The sequence below is a fragment of the Lemur catta genome, chromosome 7, assembly GCF_020740605.2.
Source record: "Lemur catta isolate mLemCat1 chromosome 7, mLemCat1.pri, whole genome shotgun sequence".
Taxonomy (NCBI): Eukaryota; Metazoa; Chordata; class Mammalia; order Primates; family Lemuridae; genus Lemur; species Lemur catta.
Window position 1 is genome coordinate 6,550,706 of NC_059134.1, and position 22,201 is coordinate 6,572,906.

The 22,201-nt window shown below is 39.9% G+C and overlaps 1 protein-coding gene across 2 annotated transcripts; it reads left to right on the forward strand.

Moving 5' to 3' along the window:
* The first annotated feature begins 46 nt into the window (after positions 1–46).
* On the forward strand, positions 47–21,835 carry DDX25 (DEAD-box helicase 25). 2 transcript variants are annotated; one of them, XM_045555630.1, is made up of 12 exons: positions 47–235; positions 838–904; positions 1,159–1,203; positions 1,683–1,818; positions 5,691–5,783; positions 5,897–5,999; positions 7,589–7,703; positions 8,671–8,848; positions 16,439–16,676; positions 18,078–18,240; positions 20,310–20,498; positions 21,558–21,835. In XM_045555630.1, the coding sequence occupies exons 1-12, from the start codon at positions 173–175 to the stop codon at positions 21,617–21,619; spliced, it is 1,452 nt and encodes a 483-aa protein (XP_045411586.1). In that variant the 5' UTR covers positions 47–172; the 3' UTR covers positions 21,620–21,835. The 2 variants fall into 2 exon arrangements, with proteins under 2 accessions (XP_045411586.1, XP_045411587.1); XM_045555631.1 differs by lacking the exon at positions 47–235 and adding an exon at positions 290–728.
* The last annotated feature ends 366 nt before the right edge of the window (positions 21,836–22,201 follow it).

Genomic DNA, 22,201 nt, shown 5'->3' on the forward strand with positions numbered 1-22,201 from the left:
GTGCCTGGCCCCTGCCCCGGCCCCGGCCCCTCTGAGCTCTGCGCCTGCGCCACGCGCCGGGTGGTCTGGGCGGAGCCTGCCGCCGCCAAGCCCATCGCCCCGTGGGCGGGGCCGGCGCTGCCGGGCGCCGAGGGGGAAGCACGTGCTGGGGGTGGCGGCCGCGGGCGCGGCTATGGCGTCGTTCCTTTGGGGAGGCGACCCAGGGGCGGCGAGGAGCGAGCGGCTGAGCAGCCACGTAACCGCCACCGAGCCGGGGAGGGCGAAGGAGCGGGGCTTGAGCACCGAGTCCCAGAGGGAGGGAGGGCGAGCCCAGCTAGCGCTTGGAGGGGGATGTCAGTGGTGGTGGGGAGATGTGGGAAGAGTTTGGAAGAGGGCCACGGAAAAGGAGATCCCCAGAGAGATAAGGCCTTTGGTTTGAAAGGGTGAAATGAAGACACCTGGAAATACAGAGTGGGAAAGCAGCTGGTAGTCCCAGCTAGACTCAGTTTCCTACTCTCCCAGATTGACCATTAAGCCTTGCCTTGCTTGATTCTTCCATCTGCTGTCGCACTTTGCTAGCCGCCATCCCCTTGTTGGTGCTGTGAGCCCCGAGTACTGCCCACATTTAAACTAGCGGCCTAATAAAGGGGAACTTCATGTAAAGGGACTACAGAAAGTCTCCAATTTTAGGGTAATTCCTATAGGAGATCTATTCCTGAAAGGACTCCATTAATACCACAATGGAAACGGTACTCGAGTGGTCTTCCCTGAATCCTTTCCAGCCTCTGTGGTAGGGGAGCACTGGGCTGCTTGATGGCTTGCTTCCTAATATTGGTTGAAATTTGTGTCTTTCAATAGTTTTCAAACCCCATCCACCCCCGGAAGAACCTTCGAGGTATTAAGAGTACTACAGTCCCAAACGTAGGTGAGTGCTGTTAGGGTAAAGCAGATCGGCCGCAATTAAAAAGCATTGCTTTCATCATGTCCCTGCCAAGTGAAATATCTTGGGCTCCCGTAATTTAACCTTCGAGACCCTCAGCTACCTTCCCAATCATTTTATCCACTCTGCAGATGACTCTTCCTGTCCGCACGCACTGAAGAGTCAGGAAGGAAAAATGGAATAGTGTGCTTTATTTCAGCTCAGCATTTATGTTTATTGTTTCTCTTCCATCCTTTTAGATGGTTCTATTAATAACACCGAAGAAGAGGATGAAGAAGATGTAGGTAGGAGATAAATTCATTTGCATGTACCCAGGAGGGTACATTCTGTTTCAGTTTATCATCATTTTCACAGTGTGAGTGAATCATATCTCATTTGGAAAAGGACTGTCTTTGCTTCTATTTTCTTTATCAATAGCAAATATCAGAGGAAATATTAATGCTAAGGAGTGGGTATATTTCTTTAGAGGAAGTTGGAATATGCAGGGAGTGGGTTAAGAATTTCCAGCTGTCAGGGAGGTATTAGGTCTCACGGAGATGGGCTTAGGCTGCTTGAAGCTAGAGGTTTTTGTAGCAACCCAGCATAAGAAACTAGATCCTCATGAAGAAGAAATTCTCAGTGCTGTGTTATTTCTAGAACCTTCTTTTAGAAGAAAGATGAGCATAGATGCATTTGCTTGATATGCAATCACTGAATGGGTGCGGAACTTATTTGATGTCATTTGGGAAGCTTGATGTCCCCGTTTTTATTTTTGCTTTTCTAGTGGATTTGGCAGCTAATTCACTCTTAAACAAGTTAATCCGTCAGTCGTTGGTAGAATCCAGTCACCGAGTGGAAGTTTTACAGAAGGATCCCAGCTCCCCACTTTACTCAGTGAAAACGTTTGAAGAGCTGCGGCTGTGAGTATTTTCAGTCTTTTAGTATGTATGGGACATGGCACGGAACACACTCATCTGCTAGTAATTAAAACCCTCTCCTTTGTCTTCTAATATTCAATATTAAAATGAGGTGTGTGTGCCAGCAACTTCTGGATAAAAATTTAAAAAAGAAAATGAGGTGTGTACATTTTGCATGCTATCAAAATACAGCTCAAAGAACAGCACCAGAATACCCAACTTGCTCAGAGAACTGAGAACATTTTTGATAGTAAACTATTTTAATCTTGCGGTGGTGAGGGGGATAGTTAAGTCAGGCACAGCCAGATTGCCACTGTCCATACCAGAACCCAGATACAGGGGCACTGATGACCCAAACATCCTCCCCCATCCCTTTAGATAAGTTAGAAGCATTTACTTTCCTAATTATATTTTGTTTCAAATGGTATTGAAGTGAATAACTTCCCCTGAAGGATTTGTATTCCCTATCTATCAATTGCAATTAAGGAAATGTATTATAACAGAAAGAAAAGGTACTTATACAGACTTATGAAAAGGGTAAAAATCCAAAATCCCTATGCTCAGACACTTTGAGGGTTTTTTTGTTGTTATTATATTAGTCTTCTCTTCCCCTGTCACAGATATTTTCTAAATAATAGAAGCCTACCTATGATTAAAAACAGTCTGCCCGTCCTCTACCAATTAATCTCTCAATTAAGCACATCCAAATTTGCATGTCATTAAAGATGGAAGTGTTCAACCCATTTGCTTTATCCCTATTCTGATGTTTTTCTTAAGACCTCCTGGGAAAGATGGATATAAAAATACTGCCCCAGAAGGACAATGTAATCATGTATCTTTTGCTCCTAGGGAGAACTGATAAAAGAAGCACCTAAATAAAATTTTGTCTTCTCTGAAAATCACTATTAAAAACATTAGTGTCATTCATGAAAAAGAACTAAACAATAAGTATCACTGTGTTTTTTGCTTTTGTGGAAAATATAACTCTCCTGGTAAACTGCTATATTCCTTTTTTCGGATGAGTTTTTCCTTTTTATTTTTTTTTGCTTTGTTCAACAAAAAGTTCAACTTTAGGCCCATACCACAGCTTATTGTGTATGTTTGAGGCTTAAGGTACAAATGATATATTTTTTTTCTTTTTAATTTCTTTATTAATTGTGAATACATAATAGTTGTATATATTTATAGGGTACATGTGATGTTTTGATACAGGCATACAATACATAATAATCAAATCAGGGTAATTGAGGTATCTGTCACCCCAAGCATTTATCATTTCTTTGTGTTTGGAACATTCCAATTCTACTCTTTTGGTTATTTTAAAGTATACCATAACTTATTGTTTACTGTAGTCACTTTGTTGTGTTATCAAATGTTGTTCATTCTGTCTATATTTTTGTACTCATTAACCATTCCTACTTTATCCCCCATTCCCATCTACCCTTCCCAGCCTCTAGTAACCATCATTCTACTCTTTGTCTCCATGAAATCAATTGTTTTAATATTTAGTTCCCACATGAGTAAGAACATGTGAGATTTATCTTTCTGTGCTTGGCTTATTTCACTTAAAAAAAATGTTCTCAAGTTCCATCCATGTTGTTGTAAATGGCAGGATTTCATTGTTTCTATGGCTATATACTATTCCATTGTGTATATGCACCACAATTTCTTTATCCATTCATCCATTAATGGACACAGATCTATTCCGAATCGTGGCTACTGTGAATAATGCTGCAGTAAACATGGGAGTGCAGATATCTTTTCCATATACTGATTTCCTTTCTTTTGGATATACCCAGCAGTGGGATTGCTGCATTATATGGTAGTTCTATTTTTAGTTTTTTGAGGAACCTCCACACTGTTCTCCATAGTGGTTACACTAATTTACGTTCCCACCAACAATGTACAAGGGTTCCCCTTCTCCACATTCTCACCAGCATTCATTATTGCCCATCTTTTTGATAAAAGCCCTTTTAACTGGGGTGAGATGATATCTCCTTGTAGTTTTGATTTGCATTTCTCTGATGACTAATGATGTTGAGCATTTGTATGTGGGCCATTTGTATGTTTTCTTATGAGAAATGTCTATTCAGATCTTTTGCTCATTTTTTAATCAGATTATTGGATTTTACCTATTGAGTTGTTGGAGCACCTTATATATTCTAGTTATTAATCGCTTGTCAGATGGGTAGCTTGCAAATATTTTCTCCCATTCTATGGGTTGTCTCTTCACTTTCTTGATTGTTTCCTTTGCTGTGCAGAAGCTTTTTACCTTGATGTGATCCATTTGTCCAATTTTGCTTTGGTTGCCTGTGCTTTGGGGGTATTACTCGAGAAGTCCTTGCCCAGACCAATATCCTGAAGCATTTCCCCAATGTTTTGTTTTAGTAGTTTCATAGTTTCAGGTCTTAGCTTTAAATCTTTAATCATTTTGATTTGATTTTTGTATATGGCAAGAGATGAGGGCCTAGTTTCATTCTTTGCATATGCATATCCAGTTTTCCCAGTACCATTTATTGAAGAGACTCTCTTTTCCCCAATATATGTTCTTGGTGATTTTGTCGAAGATAAATTCACTATAGATGTGTGAACTTATTTCTGGGTTCTCTATTCTGTTTTATTGGTGTATGTGTCTGTTTTTATATCAGTATCATGCTGTTTTGGTTACTACAGCTCTGTAGTATAAGTCGAAGTCAGGTAATGTAATTCCTTCAGTTTTGTTCTTTTTGATTAGGATGGCTTTGGCTATTTTGGGTCTTTTGTGGTTCCATATACATTTTAAGATTATTTTTTCTGTTTCTGTGAAGAATGTCATTGGTATTTTGATGGGGATTGCATTGAGTCTGTACATTGCTTTGGACAGTATGGACATTTTAACAATATTGATTCTTCCAATCAGTGAGCATGGACTATTTCCATTTTTTGTGTCCTCTTCAGTTTCTTTCATCAATGTTTTATAATTTTCATTGTAGAAATCTTTCACTTCCTTGGTTAAGTTTATTCCTAGGTATTTTATTTTGTTTGTAGCTATTATAAGTGGTATTACTTTCTTGGTTTCCTTTTCAGATTGTTTGCTGTTGACATATAGAAATGCTACTGATTTTTGTATGTTTATTTTGTATTCTGCAACTTTACTGAATTTGTTTATCAGTTCTAGGTTTTGTTGTAGTTTTGTCTTTAGGTTTCTCTAGGTAAAAAATTGTATCATCTGCAAACGAGAATAATTTGACTTCTTCTTTTCCAGTTTCGTTGCCCTTTATTTTTCTCTTGTCTGATTGCTCTAGCTAAAACTTCTGCTACTATGTTGAATAACAGTGGTGAAATTGGACATCCTTGTATTGTTCCAGATCTTAGAGGAAAGGCTTTCAGTTTGTCCCCATTGAGTATGATACTAGCTGTGGGTTGGTCACATATGGCTTTTATCATGTTGTGATATGTTCCTTCTATATCCTATTTTTTAAGAGTTTTTGTCCTGAAGAAATGTTGAATTTTATCAAATGCTTTTTCAGCATCAGTTGAAATGATTATATGGTTTTTGTCCTTTGTTCTGTTGATATGTTGTGTCACATGGATGGATTTATGTGTGTTGAACCATCCTTGATTCCCTCGGATGAATCCCACTTGATCATGATAAATAATCTTTTTAATGTGTTCTTGAATTTGGTTTGCTAGTATTTTGTTGAGGATTTTTGCATCTATGTTCATCAAAGATATTGGCCTATAGTTTTTTGTTGTTGTGTCTGATACATTTTTCAGTGTTACTTTTACAGCTCAGTTGCAAAATGGCTTAATTTAGAAATGCACCTTTCAAGTATGTGTTTCTGAGACTACTGACCAACCATAGGCTTTGTTTGATTTGTTTTGTTTTTTGACAGAAAGGAAGAGTTACTAAAAGGAATCTATGCAATGGGATTTAATAGGCCATCCAAAATCCAAGAGATGGCTCTCCCTATGATGCTGGCACATCCGTGAGTTTCCAGGGTAGTGGTATTCTAACTTGGTTATTTTTAGTCTCTTATTTTTGATATATGTCCAGGCTCTTGTATTCATTTTATGCCCAGTGGTCTCCTCTTTTCTGCAGACCCCAGAACCTCATAGCACAGAGCCAGTCTGGAACAGGAAAAACAGCTGCCTTCGTCTTGGCAATGTTAAGCAGAGTTAATGTCTTGGAATTGTTCCCACAGGTAAGAAAAGCCTGAAGGAGAAGTGGGAATGCTTGCAATGCCAATGCTGTTATAGTGATAGGTGATATGGCTGCAGTGATATGATTGCTACAGTGATGCGACAATATTTAGAATAGACATTCTTTCATGAAATCATAGAGCATTGGGCAGCGGTATAGGACAGTTATAGCCCTGGCTTTATAGTCTGACTGGTTTCAATGCCAACGTCTCCGCTTACTAGCTGAATGTCTTAGGCAAGTTAGTAAATCTCTCTGAGTCTGTTAATTTTTGTTTGTAAAGTTAAGATAACATCTGTAAAGGCGTGGGTCATAGTAGATCTGTTCACCCTCGAATCCTAACATTTAGCACAGTGCCTGGCCTGTAGAAACCACTCCATTAAACATTGAACAAACACAATGAATGAATGAATGCCTCATGGGGTCATCGTGTGGATTTAATGAAACAATGTACATTTTTAGCACTATGCTTGGCATAAAATAAGCATGCAATAATGATAGCCATATAACTGTTGGGCCAGAAGATCATCCAGTTCACCTCACTGATTTAGCAGAGGAAGGAAGCTGACACTTGGAGAGGGAAGTATCTTTCCTGAGGTCACACACTCAGAGGAGCTGAACAAGGACTGGCCCTGGCATCCAGCTCACCATTCTCCTACTGTAGTTTCCACACATGAAAAGTATGGTCATCTCTCCTGACTCACTGGAAAGGCTGAGAATCCATTAGCACTAAATGATGTGGGAGCACAAGGGCCCCTCAGCAAGGTTATACTCTGACCAGCCAGATAAGCTACAGATGCGGGTGACTAAAGCCAGGCATAGGAAATCTTGTGCATTTTAGACAAGTTCAGTGCAATTTGTTTTTGGGGTTTGATATTTTCAATAACAATTCTTCAGGATAAGCTTTGCTTGACTACATATTGAGAAATGTTATGTGGAAACTATTTTTAGCACATTGGCTATGTTTGCTTCTCTATCACAGACCCCTAATAGAAGCATATAAATGTATTAGATCTCACCAGTTTCTTCCATCAACATTTTTATTCATCAACAACCACCGTTTGTAGGGAGTATGGACTAACAAATGAGAGAGTTTGGGGGGACTATTACCCTGGCAGGATCTGTATATCCATCTATCTATAAAATATAGGTAATGTAGATGAATTGGATCAAGCAAGGAGTGTTCTAGAAATAAACTGACTTTTAATAGCAGGCAGGAGGTGACAGGGACCATGCTAGAGCTATAATTTATCTTGCATTCCCTTTCTCACTATTAATAATCCTTAGCCTCCCTGCATCCTGCTCTTCTCCCACCAAAAGAGAGGGTGACCAGTAAGTTGTGTTTCTAAATAACCCTTAAGGGAGGACTATATAAAAGATAGCTATTTCTGCATCCCTCGGCCCCTCCCCCGATACTCAGCATTCACCCCGAATCTATCCACTGTTAAATTGTGTTCAGTTTAAAATATTTTATTCAACCAAAACCTCCCATTTCACTTCTGTGCTTCTCCCTGTACAAATTTTGATTGTAGTTAAAATTTGAAAGATGGCTCATATGAACCCTTCTTCTCCCTCTAATTCTCTATCTGACAGTGCCTCTGCCTGGCTCCTACTTATGAGTTGGCTCTGCAAACTGGCCGTGTGGTAGAGCGGATGGGAAAATTCTGTGTGGACGTTCAAGTGATGTATGCCATTCGAGGGAATCGAAGTATGTACCAGTAAGCCAGTCCTCACTGATTTTTTAAATCCTGGTTTCACCACTAGCAAGCGTGTTATATAACTTCTATGCTTTCTCATCTCTAAAATGGGGGAAATAATAGCACCTGTATCATAGGGTTTTTATGAGGATTAAATGAGATGATACAGATAAAGCGTTGTGCACACCTGGCTCATAATGAAATCCCAGTAAACATTAGCTACATCATTTCCACATCCTGCAGGATGATCCCTTTGTATATCCTTTACTTTAAGACTTGGTGGTTTTTTGCAGAACAGGTTTTATTTTTGTTATTTTTTTTATTAAAGTATTACATGCTCATAGTGAAAAGAAACTTTAAAAGACAGATGATTAGAAGGTAAAAGTGAAAGTTGTTCTTCCTTGCCCTCCAAAAACCTATTCCCAAAAATCACTACAGTATTGTTACATGCAAGCCTTTGTTTTTTGCTTCCTTTTTTTTTAAGCTCATACAAGCACAACAAGTGTACATACATGTATTTGTTTTCATTGAGCGTTCACAAAAATGGAACCACTTTTTTCATATTGTTCATTCTTTTGACTAACTGCATAATATTCCATAATTTATTTAATGTAGTCTATTGTTGGATATTTTGATTGTTTTCTATTTGGGGAAGGTTTGTGGTTTTTCACGGCTGTGCCAGTATTTCTGTAGGATAGTTGGATTTGCTGCAGTGTGGTTTTTTAAATGACTGTGAGGCAGAATCAAATATGTAGGACTATTATTAGCATAAACCTAGAAACTCGAAAATTTATCCTAAGAATCTTGCAAAATCAAAAACCACAATGACCGTCAGGGTTTGCACTTGGAAAATCATTACAGCTATACTTTTGCTTACAAGTTTTATAAGTTGTAAGTTTTATAGTTACTTTGCCCTGAATTCTGGCCTGTTGGAGGCTTTTGCACCTGAAGGAGCACTTAAATCCCTTTTCTCCCTAGTTCCTAGAGGCACTGACATCACCAAGCAAATTATAATTGGCACTCCTGGAACTGTCCTAGATTGGTGTTTCAAACGAAAGTTGATTGATCTGACTAAGATTCATGTGTTTGTCCTGGATGAAGCAGATGTGATGATTGACACCCAAGGTTTCTCAGATCAGAGCATTCGCATTCAAAGGTAATCATCAGATTCATCCTTTCTTCCTCAGTCTTCTGTACAGACAAGGAATTCCATTTGTCTGCTGCTCTTAATTATCTTTATTGCTTAATTCCTCACCACCTTCACCTCTAAAACAAATTTGGGTTTTCATTATTTTCGCCCGCTCAGGGGGCCTTCAAACTCTTAACAATTTTCCAACTTGAATCTTCAGCTTGTAACCTTGCCCAGCTGCTTTACTTTTGCAACATAGGCTTACAGATAGGATCTATACAGTGGGTCTGCACCAAGTTTGCCAATAATGTTTTATATTTTAAGCAAAATTCTAAAGAGGAACTATTAAAACCTGATAAGTTTATTGTTAAGAATACAATGGATAATTGGAATAGAGTAGCGAACACAGAACCCTGGGATCAGGAGACTGGTGACCTCATCCTGACTAAATCATATAGTTTTCCCGGGCCTCTCTAGCAGGATCACTGCAGGGGCTTCAAGCTACAGATTACCAGGCCCAATCTCAGATTTACCGAATCAGAATTTCTGAGAGGGGGTTTAGGAATCTGTATCACTTATTTTTAAATAAAGTATTATACACTCAGTGGTAAATTCAAATAGTGTTGAAAGACTTGTAGTGAAAAACAGTCACCCCTGTTCCAACCCCAAGAGAATACCTCTCTTTCTGATATTAACCTTCAAACTTTTAAATAATATTCTCATACTGCTATTTCATTATCTACCGACTTCCCATTATAGGAAGTGGAAATTGAGTTCTTTTGAGCCACTACCATGCTCCCTTTTCTCTCCCGTCTGATCACGTCTCTAATTATATCATCAGTTTGGTTACATTAACAGTCAACATTGATATCATAGGACAACATAGGTATAGTTCACTGCTGAGCCAAGCACTGTATTATTGTAATTACAGTCATCCCTAAGTATCTATGGAGGTTCCAGAACCTCTGTGGATATCAAAATTAACATATGCACAAGTCTCTTATATAACATGGTGCAGTATTTGCATGTATCCTATGCACATCCTCCTATAGACTTTAAATCATCTCTAGATTACTTGTAATACCTAATACAATATAAATGATATGTAGATAGTATTTATTGTTTAGGGAATAATGACAAGAAAACTGTACATGTTCAGTACAGGTGCAATTTTTTCCAAATATTTTCAATCTGCTATTGGTTTAATCCAAAGATATGAGGGGCAGACTGTATGTTTTTATTGTATAACTTTTTCACCTGGAATTAACAGTTGCCTTTTTTTTTTTCCATTTAGTTAGTATCACTGTGCAGTTGCCTAGCTATTACATCAAAAGTGTAATATGTCACTGAGACCTCCAAATAGTCAAATAAAATTTTTAAAAATCCATTGATTTTTTTTGTTTGTTTCTGGCAATATCCCAAGCTCCCTCTCTCCAACTTCAATCTGGACTGATTGCCATCTAGACCTGCTGTGCTGCTGCCATGATGGGCCTTCCCTTTGCTTATATACAGTTTTGCTTTTTTTTTGTTTCAGGATATTATGGGGGTACAAACATTTTGGTTACACATTATGACTCTGCCACACCCAAGCCATGATTTGAGGCATGTCCTTTCCCGCCTACAACACTCACCACGTCCATTAGTTGTGAGTTTACCCACAACTAATGGACCCAATCCCCCAACCCCCAAAGAATGTTACTACCCTGTGAGCACGTTAGTGTTGATCAGTTAGTGCAATTTGATGGCGCGTACATGTGGTGCTTATTCTAGCACCTCTTATATTTTCCTGGATAGAGCTTGAGCCCATCTTCCGAAGTGAGGTATCACAAGAATGGAAGCATATACAGTTTTAAATCTTTTATTTTCTGTGTCCTTTTTCTTGGGTGGCTTCCTCAATATGCTGGAGCATATTTTCTAATATCTTCTTTAAAAAGGATATATAGAAGATTCATTTTTCAGCCTCTACATGTTGGAAAATGTTTTTGTTGTACCTGTAAATTTGATCTTTTGATTTATAGTTTGCCTGGATAAGGATCCTATGTTGAAAATCATTCTCCCTCTAAATTTCGAGAAATGTTGAAAACAGAAAAGTTTTTAAAAATAACTTTAATAAATGCAAGAGATTAAAGATAAGAGGAACTGGAGGAGGCATTAAGAGGTACATGAGAGCTCTCTGTACTTTCTGTGCAATTTTTCTATAATGCTAAAACTGCTCAAAAATAAAACATTTTAAAAAATAACTTTAATATTTAATAACTATCCACAGCTTCCAGTGTTGTTGCTAAAAAGCTTAATGTCATCTGATCTCCAAGTTTTTGTATGTACCCTTTTATTTTTTTTTCTCTAGAAGCTTTTAGGGATCTTCTTTCTTTATAGTATTCTAAAACTTTTCAGTGACATGCTTTGGTTCAGGTCTTTTTTCATTCATTGTACTGGGTACATATTTTGCACTTTTATTCCCCAAACCTGTGCCTACCAGTAGTTCTGGGAAAATTTCTTAAGTTTCTCTTTTCCTAGAGTGACCAACTGTTTTAGAGAACCAATCTGGGATGCAGTCATAGCAGGCAAAAAAAATGATATAAAATAGAAATAATCATACATGTGTGTTATTACTTTAAGATAAAAATATGGAAACGTTTATTTGAATTATATATTCTGTACTTTTCTGTGACATAAATGTTACTGTTTAAACAAAATAACATTGGAACTGGTTAACAGTGGCAGTTATTAGCAATAATAGAACTAATTAAAAATGCATAAGAAAATATAACAATATTTTATAATGTTCAGTCTCTGATATAGCAGCTTATTTTAACTTTTTTAACTCATTGTTGGATGTTTATGTTTTGTAGGTAAGACTATTGCATTGTCTTAAAATATGTAAAATGTAAGTCTTTTTACAAGGAAACATAAATACAGTAGTACTAATTAAATGGATATTACCTATATTTAATGGAAAAAAAGACATGTTTCTTTCTGTCTCATGGTACAGTAGGATGTTTTTCCTTGTTCTCTGTCCTTTTCCAATAATACTTCTCTGAACTGACTGTAGCTTTCTGGTGGCAAAGCTGCATATAGTCAAATGGAAAGTTCATTTTGACTGACAGCTCTGCTCTTATCACGCCCACACTGATTGGTATCAGTCCAAGGTGATGAGGTCAAGCTAAATAGTCTCTTCACAAAAGTATTTGTTTAATACTTAGGATTTGACTTTCTAGCAACAGTAGGTTTTTATTTATTTTTTGCAGTTTAAACCTATGGTTGTTTTTTCAGTTTTATTGGGGTACAATTGACAAAATTCATGTATATTCAAGGTGTACAATATGATGTTTTGATATTTGTATACATTGTGAAATAATTATCATAATCAGGCCAATTAACATATTTATTACATCACATAGTTTGCTTTTTTGTGTGTGTGGCAACAATATTTAAGATCTTTTAGACTTGTAAGAATTAGTTTCTGTCTCCCTACAAATGTCTATCCACTATATCTACAGGCTTGTTTTGGTAGACCAGCTGTCTGTCATTCACACCTCTTGCAAATTCATCATATAGGCTATGTGTAAAACATCTAGCATTTTTAAACTCTCTGAATTACATTAGACATCATAAGTTAAACCTCTCTCTTGCAAGGAAAATGGTTATAAAGCACAGAGGTGAATTAAACTTGTGAAATTAAAGATGGATTCCAAGTAAGTTAGAGATTCAGTAAACAAATGAGAAAGTCCTGTTCAACTTTGCTTCCCTTTTTTGATGATGGTTTTTGAGTTCTGCAGCAATCTTACTTCTTTTTTTTTTGAGGGAAAAAAAGCCATTTTCTTGCTATGTAAGTTTTTATCACGCCCTGTACATAGCACCAAACAACTCGGATGCAGTCTGTCCATTCTTTCTTTTTTTGTTGATTCTTCATGGCCCTTTCAGAGGTCATCAATCAGTTTTGGAGAAACAGCATGTCATTTATGCTTTTTTATAGTCATTTCTCCATTCTCATCACAGTGTATTTCCAATTTGGAGAAGGACATTCTTTTTTGTCCCACGTTTTGAAAATATGATTTTATGGCAGGCCAACATTTTAAATCTTTTCAATGGCCAGCAACAATGATGGCCACACTATAGGCACATGTCTAAGGAAGCCATCTCCCTCCATTTCCATAATATATAGCTAAAAATCTTTTTGAGTGCTTCTGTAAGTTTTAAGGAAACTGAAAAATAAACAAAAACTTTGATAACGAAAGGCTGAATATCTCTTGCATCTATAAATTTGTCATATAGACTATGTCTAAAACGTCTAGCATTTTTAAACTTCTAGCATTTTTAAAAGGGGTAAACAGATCATACCCCTTTTTAGAAGTGTTGTTTACAAAGTGTACAGGACATTTAGCTGAAAGATCTTTTCCTTTTCTTTGATAAGAAGTTTGTAGATGATGGAATTTTCCAGAATTTGCATTTGTACTGTCTGCTGCATATGCAGAGAGTTGAGTGAAGGCTAGTTTGTATTTGGATAAGATATTAACAATCTTGTATATTTTCTGTTTTATTTTAACTTCATAAAAGTCAAAAAGATATTTTGAAACTCCATTTTATAAATCAAAATATTTAAGAGCTAGGGGGAATTTTTTGATTATTGCTGTGATTTAACATATCGCATAACATACTATTGACAACATGGTCATTGGTAAGATCCAATAGAATCATTTATACACTAAAAAGGTGAGATATCTGTTACCAAAATTTCCTTACTTACTCACCCACAGGGCATTTTACTTGCAACCTCTGAACCAGGAAATGTAACCATACTGAGTTTCTTAGAGATATCGACGGACAATACAATAATGCATGTTCATTTGTGTGATATGGCCAAGCTAATTATCCAAGTTTCCTGTTCTGTTTGTTTGCTACAGTCTCTGTCTTTCACAGCAGACCTTTTCCCTTCATATCTGGGGATACTTGGCTAGTTTTTCATAATCTAGGATGAGGAGCTAAAATTCTAATTGGCAGCTCTGTGTGCATGGCTGGGGCTTGTAACTTGGGAAGCTTCACTTTGTGATGTTTTCATTTGGAGGACTATGTATTATCTCTTATCTCCTTCCTGGGGGAGAGACCCTTGGTTGCTGACATTCTGGGAGCAGGGTAGGGGAACAGACTAAGAGGGGTCTGCCATTCAATATGCATATTTTCACTCAAATCCCCTCTTTTCAGCTATATGCTTTGCCCCTACCTTCTATTGAGGCCAGCAGGTATCCCCAAGTCTGGAATTTCTGCACAGAATAAACCTCTAGTCTTCTGCTTGTACGTGCTTAACTGCCTAAAGTAGGAGGATCCAACTCTTCCTTATATATATTAATATTTTTCACTAGTCTTCCTTTTTAAAATAATTTTGGGCAGAGATCAAGGGAGATTCCCTTCTTGTCATTTCTTACCAATAAGTTGCTATGTTTACATATAACAGCAAATGAAAGATTCAGAGCTACAGGAAAGATGTAATCAAGAAGAGCTTTGTGGCTGGGCACGGTGGCTCATACCTGTATTCCTAGCACTCTGGGAGGCCGAGGCGGGTGGATCGTTTGAGCTCAGGAGTTTGAAACCAGCCTGAGCAAGAGCAAGACTCCATCTCTACTAAAAATAAAAAGAAATTAGCTGGACAACTAAAAATATATAGAAAAAATTAGCCGGGCATGGTGGCACATGCCTGTAGTCCCAGCTACTCGGAAGGCTGAGGCAGGAGGATCGCTTGAGCCCAGGAGTTTGAGGTTGCTGTGAGCTAGGCTGATGCCAGGACACTCACTCCAGCCCGGGCAACAGAGTGAGACTCTGTCTCAAAGAAAAAAAGGAACTTTGTAAGAAAGTTCCTTTTATTTTCTTTTTGTAATACTATAGGCATCAAAAGATCTTTCATTTTCTACTCAAGGGAATATTAAGTAATAATTATATAGAGTGTTTATGTTGGCTGTTCAGTCCTCCATTGTTCAGTTTTCCTTCCCTTTGCTTAAAAAAGGTTAAACCAGTGATGTCCAATAGAAATATAATGCAAGCCACATGTATAATTTTCAATATTCTAACAGATACTTTTTTAAAAAACAGATGAAATTAATATATAATTTACCCATTATATTAAAATATCATTTCAACAAATGATATAAAAATATTGAGATATTTTACTTTTTTTTAATACTAAGTCTTCAAAATCCAGTGTGTTCTACAGAACAGCCCATAGTTTTTTCTCCTTGTATAATTTATATAAACTTTCTCTGTAGAAAGAGATGGCCCAGGCCTTAGGATACCAGTCCTCATGCCAGCTTTCTCCAGATGCAGGATTGTGACACAGCAGATGGCCAAGAGGCCCCAGGATACAAATGCAGAATTTTCCTAGTGTCTCCTAACATGTACCCATTTTCAGTTCTTTCCCCCTAAGTTCTCTGGTCCCTGGAGCTTGCGGGTCCTAGACCTCTTAGTGGTTCTCATGTTGTAGCTTCATCTACCTTCTCACTTACCACCCTTTTCCATCTCCTAAGGGGGGGTTAAAATATCTTGTCCACCAGTTTCTCCTCGCCTACTCTCCATGTTTTTGTGGATTGATATCTCTTTTGATCATGTTAGTGGGATGTGGGCAGTGAAGTGGTAGCACATGTAGACAGTCTGCCATACTGTCGTCTGTCAGATTGTTGTTTTTAAAAGCTCCTGGGATGATTGAGGCCTCTGGCTTAAAATAATGTTTGGGAATTACTGCTTTCTATGATCACTCTCACTCCCTTTTAGCCTAACAGTTTATTCTTCAAAGTGCTCTGTCTTCTTCTCAGAAGAGCTGATTTCTCTCTGGTCTCTCTTATTTATTTTGTTTTAAAAATTTATCTTTTATTGATGTATGAAATATATAGAGAGGAATACATGAATAATGTAAGTATGCACTGAGTGAATTATCTCACAAAAGGCCACGTTTATGTAACAACATAACTGAGTAATAGAACTTTACCCAGACTGAGTAATAGAACTTTACTTACCAACACCCAGCATTCCGTTATGGCCCCTTACCTATCACTGGCCTCTCTCTTTTCCCCAGGATTAACCTCTGGCCTGACGACCTCCACATACTGATTTCACCTGTTTTTGAACTAGATGTAAATTAGCCTTGTATTCATTATGGGTTCAGTGTACATTGTAGTTAATACACTTTCCCATTTTGCTCCCCTTTTATTAATATCTAGGTTCTTCTCATTCTAAATACAGTTAGTTGTGGCTGTTGTTCTTCCCCTCACAAGATATATAACACCTGCCATGGAACGACTGTTTCCTTCCTCACTGTTTACCTGTGTGTGGGATTGTAACCATGAAGAGCACCTAGACTCCCCGCCTGGCTGCATGAGTCTGCCTCCCCTAAGGAGGAAACTGGCATGAGAAACCTCAGACCCTCCAGAATATGTCCCAAACTTTCCTCTGAGCTCCACGTTCCGATTTTGTATGTTTCCAAATTCTTGGTGGCAAGGAGGGGCAGAATACTCGGCTCCTTGCACGGAGGTGTAGCAGGTGTACATGGAGCAGCTGATGGCAGTGGCATGAAGTGCTTAAAAGAGAGTGACGAGATGGCAGCCAGTGATGGCCTTCCCTTCTCTCTTACAGAGCTCTACCCTCCGAATGCCAGATGCTCCTCTTTTCAGCAACCTTTGAGGACTCTGTGTGGCAGTTTGCTGAGCGAATCATTCCCGACCCTAATGTCATCAAGTTACGCAAAGAGGAGCTGACTCTGAACAATATCCGGCAGTATTACGTGTTGTGCGAGAACAGGAAAGACAAATACCAAGCTCTGTGCAACATTTACGGTGGCATCACTATTGGTCAGGCCATCATCTTCTGCCAGGTAAACTGTGGCTTTGTCTTCATCCTGCCCACATTTCCCTACAGGTGGAGTCGGGGGGCGATAATATCAGTAAGTGCCTCATGGCCAGGTACCATGTTCAGCACTTTTTGTGTATTATCTAGTTTAATCTTCAGAGCTACTCAGAATAGAAATTACCTGTATTTTATGTGTGAAACTTAGAAAAATTCAGTAGTGAAGTAGGGTCTTCACTATGATATTAAGCAGCGGGCCTTCTCATTTTGGAGAGACTGCTTCTAATGCTTCTGCATTTAGATTCATGTTTGCTGTAGTTTTTACAGGCACCCTTTGTCAGGTTAAAGGTATTACTTGCTATTGATATACTCTATTTTAATTTTCATATTTGTTTTTTGCTGTCTGACATGTTTCATGTTTGTGTATTGTTTTGTTTTGTTTTGTTTTTTGAGACAGAGTCTCACTTTGTTGCCCGTGCTAGAGTGCCGTGGTGTCAGCCTAGCTCACAGCAACCTCAAACTCCTGGGCTCAAGGGATCCTACTGCCTCAGCCTCCCGAGTAGCTGGGACTACAGGCATGCGCCATCATGCCCGGCTAATGTTTTTCTATATATATTTTTACCTGTCCAAATAATTTCTTTCTATTTTTAGTAGAGGCAGGGTCTTGCTCTTGCTCAGGCTGGCCTCGAACTCCTGACCTCAAGCGATCCTCCTGCCTTGGCCTCCCAGAGTGCTAGGATTACAGGCATGAGCCACCGCGCCCAGCCGCACGTATTGTTTTATTTTCTCATTACCATGTGAACATTCTAAGCTTCACGAGAGCAGGGTCTCATCCATCTCCCTCACTCCCTTATCCACTGCTCCAGACCAGCACCTATCTGGCACGCGAACAGTGCTGAAAAACATTAGTGTAGAATAAAAGAAAGCACAGCTCTGCCACTGGCTACCATGGAACCTTGGCCAAGTTACTTAACATTTTTAAGCTTTTGGGGGAGGGTTGTCTGTCTTTTAATTTTTTAAATAAAATTAGGTAGCTACTTCGTTAAATTGTTGTGGAAGCACACGACCATAGTGCATGTAAAGATTCCAGCCGATGCCCTGGCACGTAGGAAGCACTCTGGTGTGTCTGTTGCTGTCACTTTTGCATTATATCATTTTGTCACTACAGCGCCATGTGAGCATGTTTGTCTCCATTTCGTGGTGAGAAAGCCAAGGCTCTGGCTAGCTCAGAGGATGTGGCCCTGGAAGCACAGGCAGGGGGAAAATTCCATGCCACATTCTGAGGCCCCCGAGGACTGAGGGGGAGGTGAACAAAACTCCTCTGCAGCCCTCCCCCTCGCCCCCTTACCCTGCAGGCATGCACATTGTAAACACAGTGCAGGCGGCTTTATCATGGGGTGCTGTAGGTGGGCTTTGCTTTTTCATGCAGACTCGTCGAAACGCCAAGTGGTTGACCGTGGAGATGATGCAGGATGGCCACCAGGTGTCTTTATTAAGTGGGGAGCTGACCGTGGAGCAGCGAGCTTCCATCATTCAGAGGTTTCGGGATGGAAAAGAGAAGGTTCTTATCACGACCAATGTTTGTGCTCGAGGTATGTGTATTTAAAGTCGGGTTTAGGTATAATTTACATCTGACCAAATTCACTCTTTTTTAAGTGTACAGTTGGTGAGTTTTGACAAACATATACAGTTATGTGACCGTCACTGTCACTAGAACACAGCACACCTCCTTCTCCCCAGTCTCTTTATTTTCCTTGGAAGTCAGTCAGTCTCCCCCCACACGTCCCATGGCCTCTGGCAACTACGTTGGTATGTTTTTGTGTCCTCCGGAACGCCACAGAACTTCCACGGTAGGCAGCCTTCATGTGTGACTTCCTGTTGTACCTCACAGCGCTTTTGACTTTCATTAGTGCCACTACATGTGTCAGTGGTTTGTTCCTTTTTATTGCTAGTAATGTTCCGTTGATAGTTCATCCGTTCCCCAGCTGGTGGGCATTTGGATTGCTTCCAGTTTGGAACTGTTCTAAATAAAGCTGTAATAAAAATTCACGTGTAGGCCTTTATGTAGATATATGATTTTATTTTTCTTGGGTAAATACCTAGGAATGGAATTGTTGGATCATATTGTAAGTGTGTGTTTAGCATTTTAAGAAACTACAAAACTTTTTCCATAGTGGCCGTACTGTTTTGCTTTCCCCCCAGCAGTGTAGGAGAAATCCAGCTGTTCTGCGTTCCTGCTAGCAGTTGGTGTTGTCACTCTAGTTTTAACTGTTCTAGTAGATACTCAATAGTGTCTCATTATAGTTTTAATTTGCATTTCCCTACTAATGTTGAGCATCTCTAAGGTCTATTAGGGAGCATCTCTAAAGTCTATTAGGAAGAAAAAAAAAACCTTTATTTTTTTCAAGACAAGGGCCTTCCTACTTTCTTTGTCCCTCCTCTATATCCTTGCTTATATGCTTAGACTCCTATACTCAAACAATGTTTCCTAGTTCATTCTTAGTTCAGCAAATAGAACTGAGAGGCTGTGATGTTGGAAGTGAGTGCTGAGCACTACACTTGGGAAGGGCGTCCTGAGAAAGAATGAGGTCCCTGCCCTCCGGAGCTCACCACCTATTCTCCTGCCCCTCTAGACTGGCAGGACCCAACAGAACTTTCTGCAGTGAGGGAAATGTTCTATTCTGTCCTATCTAGTTGGTAGCCACTAGCTGTAGACAACTCTCAAAACACTTGAAATGTGACTAGTGCGACTGAGGAACAGAATTTTTAATTTTAACTAAATTTAAATAGCTACATGTGGCTAATGGTTACCATATTGGGCAGCACACCTCTAGACCCTACAGGAGAGCGGGCACAGAGGGCTCCAGAGTCAAGGCCCAGTGCAGACAGGACAAGGCCCATGTCCCAGACAGCTTGTTCTTGTCGGGTAAGGAGAGGCACTACGGCTCCCAGAGGTCTTCCTAGGCAACATCAGATTTGAAGGGTTCTGAAGGGAGAGTGGTGGTTCTGTTGAATGGTAATTACAGTTTGTTTGGGAAATGGCCAGACTGTAGGATTGGAGTGCTGTATTTGTGAGTCAGGAGAGAAAGAGATGAGACTTTATGTGACGTAAGGTATTGAATTGCTTGTACTTCATCCTACATGAGTTGGGCAATGGGTTCTGAACACAAGTATCCTGGGCATGGCTGTGCTGACCGCTGTGGAGAGATGTGAGAAGTGGGAGAAGAGGTAGGGAAAGCCAGTCTGGAAACTGTTACACCGTTGAAGCAAGGGAAGGAATAATAAAGACCTGACTGGAACAGTAGGCTTGGAATGGAATAGAGCCAGGGCCCTGTGACGGCTGAGGGGACACAAAACCAAGAGCCTGTGGGGGCCTAGGTCTGTGGGCTTGGTGCGAACACGTCTCCACCACACACACGCACACGCACAGGCTTTGTACATATTTAGACCTCTGTAGAATTAGCCTGTATTGACACTCTTCTCTAGACATCACAGCATGCTGGTAAACTGCCTGACCAGCATACCTGTTTCGATTACATAAACCCAGGTTTGATTCATAAATTGTCTCTATTGATGACAATTCCCTCAGCAAATGTGGTTCTTGCATGGCCATGTCTTAAGAAAAATGTTGCAGGACCCTACAATGTTTTTCCTCTTCTAGGGATTGATGTGAAGCAGGTGACAATTGTTGTGAACTTTGATCTCCCCATAAACCAAGCACAGGAGCCAGACTATGAGACCTACCTCCACCGCATAGGGCGGACGGGGCGCTTTGGGAAAAAAGGCCTCGCCTTCAACATGATCGAAGTGGATAAGCTGCCCCTGCTCATGAAGATCCAGGACCACTTTAGTAAGTAGCGCTGCTTTGGCAGTGTGAACTGCAGCCCTGATGCCGACGGCCACGAGGTGTGTATGGGAGCTTGAGTCCAGAGGCTCATTGGAGTGTGGAGGCAGAAGCCAGGGTGTGGACAGCTTCTAATTCACAGGACCAGAGTTGTAGTATGAGACAGGTGATTATATAACTCTTCTATGGCAGTTAAAGAAAAATTTAAAAATCAAGTGGGATAAATATGAGCTCAGATTTATATGTTATAGCTTATTCTGGAGTCTGGAGCAGATTTTCAGTCTATAAGGAAGTACCCTAAGCAAGGTAATGAAGTCCTATAAGATTAGCTTCTGTTCCCAGCTTCGTCTTTTATTTACACTTTTCCCTCCTCTTGATCCACCCTCCCAGAGAGAATAGTACTAAATTATGAGGTCTGCTGCCTTTCTTCCAGCCCCCCTCTACCCAAGCTGGGCCCTGACATTGGCCTGTTGCAACTCTGGACTGGCAGATCGCACTGCCGGAAACACAAAGGGTCCCGTGACTGGGATGTCCACTCCTCAAATTACCCCGTGCCCCAAAGCCCGTGGATGTGGCCGGGGAGCGGGGGAGGAGGACGTGTTTCGCCTTCCAGGACGGTGGTCCCTACCCTCTGTGGGAAGCAGTGGGCACTCTCCCCAGGGCAATGCCCATAGGCACACATATGGAATAGAAGTTTTAGAAGTTTACAGACTGATCTAGCACATCCACCCACCCTTAGGGAAGTAGGTTAAGTGCCCCCTGCTTCAGGCTAACTGGGGAGGTAGCCTTACGGCCACTGTTGCTGTGGTGACTGTGTGGAGGAGTATCTTCCCCAGGCCCTTCTCTGCCCCAGGGTGTCTGGATATGTACGTTCTCCAGTCTGGTGCCCTTGACACTGCTTTAGTTAGTGTTAGTTGGATATTTTGGTACCATCCTTTCTGTGCGTTCCTGTCTCAAGGCTTTCCACACAAGGTGTCAGTGTCTTCAGAAATTCAGAGTTGGATGGAATGAAGTTGCATTTAGGCCCTGGGGTAAGACTGGTTCCATTCTCTTTTGTTCTTTTAGACAGCAGCATTAAGCAGCTTGACCCTGAAGACATGGATGAAATTGAAAAGACTGACTACTGAATAAACGACTTTATTGTTTGTGCAATATTCTAGTTTATGTGAGAATGTTCCAATGGGTTTTGAAAGTAATTTTTTATTTTGAGGCTTTTTCGACATAAAACTGTCACACAGATGGCAAAATAAATGTCATGGTACCCTTAGTTTTAAGACCTGAGGTCTTTTTGAAACCAAATTGATGTGAAACATGTGATCCTTTTGAATAAAAAAACAAGATTATTTTTTTTCTAATCTTTTTCCAGGTGAGCATCTCTGTGTGGATTTTGTTTATATAATCTGAGCAGATCATGCCTCTTGTGAGCATCTTCCAGTGCCACGAGATGGCAGTAGAACTTCGCTGGTTTTAGAATTTGAACCAGAAGGAAGAAGCCACAGGTCTTCAGGCCTCACTCACAGGCTGTGCTTTCCAGCCCCAGGGTCTTCCTCCCGCACCCCACACCCTCCCTGGCAGGAGCACATGCATGTGCTTAAAAGTACAGGGTAAAACCTTTAAAAGGTGAAACCATTTGGAAAAGAATTTCAGAATATTTTTTTATTTTGCTTTTTACTGTCTTCAAATTAGGGAAGATTTACTCCATCGTCAGT

Coding starts and splice junctions, on each gene's coding strand:
- DDX25 (XM_045555630.1), top strand. CDS start 173: ATGGCGTCGTTCCTTTGGGGAGGCGACCCAGGGGCGGCGAGGAGCGAG. Junction 236..837: donor GCGAGCGGCTGAGCAGCCAC/GTAACCGCCACC, acceptor GTCTTTCAATAG/TTTTCAAACCCCATCCACCC. Junction 18,241..20,309: donor GACCAATGTTTGTGCTCGAG/GTATGTGTATTT, acceptor TTCCTCTTCTAG/GGATTGATGTGAAGCAGGTG.